The following is a 7,182-nucleotide window of genomic DNA, read 5'->3' as shown; positions in this document are numbered from 1 at the left end:
ATATAGTCACACTGACATAAATCTGTGTTCTTGCCAAAATATTTCACCAAGGCTTTAGTTACTCACGTTTCTACCGTATTGTACAAAACCATATCCTTCCATATGTAAACATTTTGTCATTTTATCTAATAGCCGAAAATGTGAAATCTCAAAACTCCTCCCGTTTTGCCGTAGTTTCCTCATTTAAAATTCATGAGATTCTACGAGCCGTTTTGATTGGCTGCCCTTAGTGACATCACTCAGGACCAACAGGGTGAAGCCACTCCCACTCACCCAGTCTCATTTGCTGCCTTTTTTCGTCAGAGCCTAAAGCCCAACCCTCTGATCGGGGCGGGCCAATCAGAGCAGAGGCTCATTATCATAAACTCAAGACACTGAGAGGCTGAACAGACATTACAGCAGCTGGAGTAGTTTTTTTTTTACCTATAGACTAAACTAACATTTTTAAAGACCACAGGGAAGTGTTTTAAATTGTTAAAAAAAAGAGTAAAATATGAGACCTTTTTAAAAGTCATAACAATACTGGCTCCTGATTGGCCGACAGTAGTGGCTCCTCTAATTCAAATGAGGTAAACCTGCTGAGTTGAGGCTTCCGGTTTAAATGCTGTAAAATTTCAGTCATTCTTTAGTGAGGCGGCCAATCAGGACCGAGTCAAGCTGTGATGCGTTTCCTGGAGTTAGTCTGTCTGAGGCAGCGTTTTCCACCATGTTGTGCCTGTCTGTAATTTAGATTCTGTCTTTCCGTGTTTTCTTGTTTTTTTTGTGGACGTTGTGCCTTCATAAGTGTTTATTTTTGTCCCTCTTTTTCACCGTACAAATCAGCTAGACCAGATTAGGGCGTTTTCACACCTATAGCTTGTTTGCTCTGGTCCGAATCGGTTGATGAGTTTGTAAACTTGGAAAAATCCAAGCGAACCAAAATGCATCACTACAAACCACGTGAGAACGTTCACTCCGCTTATTGGTCAGATGTGTCTGGGGCGGGAGCAAGAAAGTAAATACAGGAAGAAGGTCCTTGGCGTTGGCATTTGCTCATAACTGTTGTAATTATCTGGGAAATATACCAGGCAGCACTGTACCAGCAGAATGCCCAATGCACTTCGAGGAAACGTCTTGAAAATGCTATACTGGCTATACCTGCTGTACCTGCTGTACCTGCTGTACCTGCTGTACCTGCTGTACCTGCTGTACCTGCTGTACCTGCTGTACCTACTGTACCTGCTGTACCTGCTGTACCTGCTATACCTGCTATACCTGCTGTACCTGCTGTACCTGCTGTACCTGCTGTACCTGCTGTACCTACTGTACCTGCTGTACCTGCTGTACCTGCTGTACCTGCTGTACCTGCTACAGGAGCCGTTTAGCTTAAATTTGTGGACTAAATTGAGTACACCTGGTAGTTGGGTCGGATCGAGGTCGGATCACGTTCCCACCACAAACGAACCGCTCCAGAGTTCGTTTGCGGGACCGGACCGAGACCGCCTCCTCTAAAGGGTCTCGGTGCGGTTGTTTCGGTCCGGACCCGAGTGCGATTACTGTGTTCACACCTGTCCAAACGAATCGCACCAAGGGTGGAAAACGAACCAGAGTCTGATTTAACCGGACTAAAAGTGCAGGTGTGAAAACGCCCTGAGACTGGACCAGCCCGGGTCAGGAGTTAGATGTGTGTCCTGTGTTTGCAGGAGGAACTCGGTGGAGGAGCAGGACTCGTACCGAGGCCAGCCGGGAGTCTGCGGTCTCACCAACCTGGGAAACACCTGCTTCATGAACTCTGCTCTGCAGGTCTGACACGCACACACACACACACACACACACACACACACACACACACACACACACACACACACACACACACACACACACACACACCACTGCTGCTGTGCAAAAACTCTGTAAAAAATACATTTTAAGGAATGACTCAAACAATACCCATTTCTCACTGACTGACTCTCTCTCTACCTTTTCTATCTTGTTCTGTCTTCCTCTTCTCCCTCCTCCTCCTCCTCCTCTTCCCCCTCCTCCTCCCCCTTGCAGTGTCTCAGTAACACTCCTCCTCTGACGGAGTACTTCTTGCGTAGCTCCTACCTGGAGGAGCTGAACTTCACCAACCCTCTGGGGATGAAGGGGGAGATCGCCGAGGCTTACGCTGATGTCATCAAACAGATGTGGTCCGGCCGCCATTACTCTGTGGTGCCACGCATCTTCAAGGTGTGTGTGTGTGTGTGTGTGTTTACCTGCTTGAGACTTGACTTGATGCATGAAGAGAAGACTTGAGACTCGACTTGACTTGGGTTCTGGTGACTTGGGGCTTGACTTTGACTTGTACTTTGATGACTTGAAAAGGTTTCTTTTTTTTTATCACTTTATTTTTGTAGTTTTTGTTTTAGTGGAACACAAATGCACAGGAGAACTGAACAGACAGGTCACCAGGGGTCATACAATACAGCTCTTATGTTATCAGTAGTTACTTTCCCAATAGTCCCAGGAAGAAAGAGAGGCATGAAGAGAAAACATCAACAGGGCATCAAGTAAAGATCACCTCAAGTCCATATCAGTCTCAGTCCATCTAGTCTTCAAAGTAAGTTAAAATGATTATTGTCTTATGACATTTATCTAACAAGATCACATACAAACCCGTTTTGGGGGGAAAAAAATATAAATGTGATGATACTGGTAAACCACATACATAAAGTTAAGGGAGGAGAGAAAAAGTAATATCCATATTCATATGTAATAGTTATTGCTTTTTTGGTACTTACAAGTAATACTTTAAGAAGGTACTTGTCCTGAGCGTTAAATTCGGTTGGTATATTACCTAAATATATAGTGCCAAAACTAAAATCAATCTGACTTGAAAAGGTTTCTAAAGTCTTGACTTGAGATCTTGTGTTTGTGTAAATGACTTAGATTGAAAGTGATGAGATTTGTTCCAGCAGACGACTGAATTTAAATTCTGTTTTCTGAATTTCTATGGAATGATTGAATTTATTGAAGTTGAAACTGATTATAGAAATCAAACTCATGATGCTCTTACCAAGTTTTTATCCTATTAAAGCCATATTGCATTGAAAAGTCCTAGATATTTAGTTTTCTTTAAGATATTAAATTGATACTGGACTCTTGATTTGGTCTGACTTGACTTGCTGTTCTACATTCAGACTTGAGACTTGACTTGAGACTTGGGCCTCAAGACTTGAAACTGATTGGAGCAAAGTTGGTCACACCTCTGGAAACTGAATATATGCAGGTATTACAGTTTCCATCCTGGAATGATATAATAGCAAAACATGTTGAAAGGTTGATTCCAAGTCTTGAACGCTTATTTGTTTTTTTATTCTTCCGTCTGTTCAGAAGTCTCTGCAGTCCATTTGCTCATCATAGAGCTTTCATTCTCATTTACTGCTTAAGAAGTTCTGAGGAAATTCCACTGGCTCAGCTGACTGACATGAAAGGAAATTGAAGGCAGCTCTGATGTACCTGGCCTGCATTTTGATGTGTGATTTAATGTGTGTGTGTGTGTGTGTGTGTGCGTGTGTATGTGTGTGTGTGTGTGTGTGTGTCCAGACCAAGGTGGGTCACTTTGCGTCTCAGTTCCTGGGCTACCAGCAGCACGACAGCCAGGAGCTGCTGTCCTTCCTGCTGGACGGCCTGCATGAAGACCTGAACCGCGTCAAAAACAAGGAGTACATCGAGCTGCGGGACGCAGACGGACGGCCGGACCAGGTACCCCCGTCCACACTGACCCCGTCCACACAGACCCCGTCCACACTGACCCCGTCCACACTGACCCCGTCCACACAGACCCCCCGTCCACACTGACCCCGTCCACACTGACCCCGTCCACACTGACCCCGTCCACACAGACCCCCGTCCACACTGACCCCGTCCACACTGACCCCGTCCACACAGACCCCCCGTCCACACTGACCCCGTCCACACTGACCCCGTCCACACTGACCCCGTCCACACAGACCCCCCGTCCACACTGACCCCGTCCACACTGACCCCCCGTCCACACTGACCCCGTCCACACTGACCCCGTCCACACTGACCCCGTCCACACAGACCCCCCGTCCACACAGACCCCCCGTCCACACTGACCCCGTCCACACTGACCCCCCGTCCACACTGACCCCGTCCACACTGACCCCGTCCACACTGACCCCGTCCACACTGACCCCGTCCACACTGACCCTGTCCACACAGACCCCGTCCACACTGACCCCGTCCACACTGACCCGGTCCACTCTGACCCCGTCCACACTGACCCCGTCCACACTGACCCCGTCCCACAGGCTGCTTAGATCGGCCTCCAGTTTATTGTCATGTGCATTAAAAATATAATGAAAACACATTTTTACATTTTTGGTATTCAGCTCCCTTTCTTATCCAGAGTTACTGTGTGTTCGCCTTGTTTCTCACTTTATTGTGTTTTTAACCTTTATAATAACTTACTCAGTTGTTGTATGTATTTTTTTGGTTCCTTTCACTCTATAGCACTTACGGTGCGTTTTCACAGGTTCCGTCATTTCCTTGCTTCCCATTCATTTTTTATGTAAGCGGCCGTGCAATGCATTCTGGGAGCACCACGCCAAGTTCCCGATCCCAGAGAGTGAACAAACTCTCAAACTAGCAGGAGATCTAACATGAATCAAGATTCAGTGGATTTCACGCCTCAAATATTTTCAGAAACGTGTGAAATAAGAGAGAGTTTCTGAACAAGCCGCCATTTTTTTTTGTAGTTTGAAAACCAGAGACAGAAACAAAGGACCGCCCAAAGAATGCGTTCGACCAATCAGACGCAGCCTTTTGATCCTTTGATGGCAGATGAAAGCACTACTGGTCGTTTGAAAGTTTGAAATAAACCCAGGAAGACGTTACATTGGGTTTTAACATTTGGGAGAAATTTGTGTTTATGTGTAAGATAAAGAGATCACCTGTCAATCATCTATCGTGACTCCGCCTACTTTATTTCAGTGGCGCGCCCATCAAGCGGCCGATGTTACTGTCCGATGACGCTCCTGTGAAAACATCAGCAGTAACTTCCATGGGAACAGCACCAAACAAATGTCCTTACTATTTACCGTTATCACAATTATTGACGTTTCTCCTTCCTGTCCCGCAGGAAGTGGCGGAGGAGGCGTGGCGGAACCACCGGCGGCGGAACGACTCGGTGATCGTCGACACGTTCCACGGCCTCTTCAAGTCCACGCTGGTCTGCCCCGAGTGCCGCAAGGTGTCCGTGACCTTCGACCCCTTCTGCTACCTGAGCGTCCCGCTGCCCGTCAGCAAGGAGCGCGTCATGGAGGTCTTCTTCGTCTCCCTGGACCCCAACGCCAAACCTGTTCAGGTGAGAAACCATCTGATTTAAAGTCTTGGGTTGAGTCTCTTCCTCCATGATAAAACCCCCAAATCAGTGATTCTGTGATCTGTTGCAGACTGGAGAATTGTGTTTTTTTCTCTCTCTCCATTCACTGCCATTGTCTGGAGGAACAGTCTGAAAATCACTTCTAGCACATAAAGGAACGCCGACAAAGCAGATTCTCATATTCAGCCATAGCTCTCTAAATCGGCTGCAGATGGTCCAAAATGCTGCTGCAAGGCTGATTACTGGTTCAAAAAAAATATGAACGTATCACACCGATTTTAGCCGCACTTCACTGGCTTCCCGTCAGTTTTAGAATCGATTTTAAGATTTTATTGATAACCTTTAAGGCCCTACATGGTCTGGCTCCCGGCTACATTTCTGAGCTCCTGACCCCATATGTGCCACAGCGTAACCTGTGATCCTCAGAGGCAGCCTCCCTGGTGGTACCGAGGTCCAGGCTGGTCACAAAGGGTGATCGAGCTTTTACTATCAGAGCACTGAGGCTTTGGAATAGCCTGCCTGAGGGTCTTAGGTTAGCCAATACAGTTTCTTCTTTTAAATCTCTTTTAAAAACATATTTTTATAAAAAGTCCTTTTTAACATCTTAATGTATCTTAATAACTTTTTCTGTTCACTTAGTACATTCTTTTAATCTTCTTACAGCATATTTAAACAAAATGTCCTTTAAATATCATGTTGTGTATGGCTTCTCTGGTTTCTGTATGTTTGGTTTAGTTCCTTCCCTTGATTACAGTTGTACTGCTTGCTCTTACCTTTGTTTTATTCCTTTTCTGTATCCAATGTTTTACTGTTTTTTATTTTATTTTTTCTAATTATTTTATTATAAAGCACCTTGTAACCTTGTTAAGAAAGGTGCTATATAAATAAAGTTTATTATTATTATTATTAATATATAAAAAACTAGTCATGCTGCTGAATTGTTTTGAAGTGACATACTTTCTTTATGTTTATTAAACATTTCAGTCTGAACAAGTGGAACACTGAAATCCAGTCGGAGGAAACTTATGATGGAACGAAGAAAATAATACGTTTACCAATAATTGTAAATAGGCAGCAAAAATAGTGAGAGACTCATTTTTATATATTGGCAGAATCTGCTCCTGTCTCCCAGCTTTTATTTTGCCTATTTACAATTATTGGTAAACGTATTATTTTCTTCGTTCCATCAGCAGTCTCCGATTGGATTTCAATATGACACTTGTTCAAACTGAAATGTTTTCACATCTGTATCAGTGTATCTGCTGTGTGTTAATGTGTGTGTGTGTGTGTGTTAATGTGTGTGTTAATGTGTGTGTTTGTGTCTGCAGCATCGTGTTGTGGTTCCTAAAGCAGGGAAGGTTTCTGACCTCTGCTCCGCTCTGTCAGAGATGACCAGCGTACCGGCCAGCCAGGTCAGTCTCTGTGTGTGTGTGTGTGTGTGTGTGTGTGTGTGTGTGTGTGTGTGTGTGTGTGTGTGTGTGTTGTAGATGGTAGGAGCTGATGTCTTAACACCATTTGTTATACAAGATCTGCCACGTTAACTATGTCTGTGTTTAAGATTATACTAGCTGAAGGTACTGCAAGATCTACCATGCTAACTCTGTGTGTGTGTGTGTGTGTGTGTGTGTGTGTGTGTGTGTGTGTGTGTGTGTTTCAGATGGTGGTCGCTGATGTGTTTAACCATCGTTTCTATAAGATCTACCATGCTGATGAGTCTCTGAGCTGTATACTGGACAGAGACGACATCTTTGTGTACGTATAAAAACTCTGTGTGTGTGTGTGTGTGTGTGTGTGTGTGTGTGTGTGTGTGTGTG

At 44.9% G+C, this 7,182-nt stretch overlaps 1 protein-coding gene across 1 annotated transcript in view; it reads left to right on the top strand.

Moving 5' to 3' along the window:
* Window positions 1-1,682: 1,682 nt before the first annotated feature.
* Window positions 1,683-7,182, top strand: part of LOC139640719 (ubiquitin carboxyl-terminal hydrolase 11-like) — a gene marked incomplete at both ends in the record, with an annotated part of 7,475 nt that continues 1,975 nt past the window's right edge. Inside the window, 6 exons of the mRNA XM_071514908.1 lie at window positions 1,683-1,782; window positions 2,035-2,208; window positions 3,565-3,723; window positions 5,126-5,350; window positions 6,697-6,780; window positions 7,026-7,120. Of these exons, the coding sequence (XP_071371009.1) occupies window positions 1,683-1,782; window positions 2,035-2,208; window positions 3,565-3,723; window positions 5,126-5,350; window positions 6,697-6,780; window positions 7,026-7,120 (837 nt within the window). The remainder of the gene's footprint in view (window positions 1,783-2,034; window positions 2,209-3,564; window positions 3,724-5,125; window positions 5,351-6,696; window positions 6,781-7,025; window positions 7,121-7,182) is intronic.

Source organism: Centroberyx affinis, unplaced genomic scaffold (genome assembly GCF_046629955.1).
Source record: "Centroberyx affinis isolate AG114_WGS23_722 - 3 ecotype Tasmania unplaced genomic scaffold, CSIRO-AGI_Caff_v1 ptg010321l_1, whole genome shotgun sequence".
NCBI classification, from domain to species: Eukaryota; Metazoa; Chordata; class Actinopteri; order Beryciformes; family Berycidae; genus Centroberyx; species Centroberyx affinis.
The sequence above is the reverse complement of the archived record's forward strand: the minus strand, read 5'-3'. Positions and strand labels throughout refer to the sequence as shown.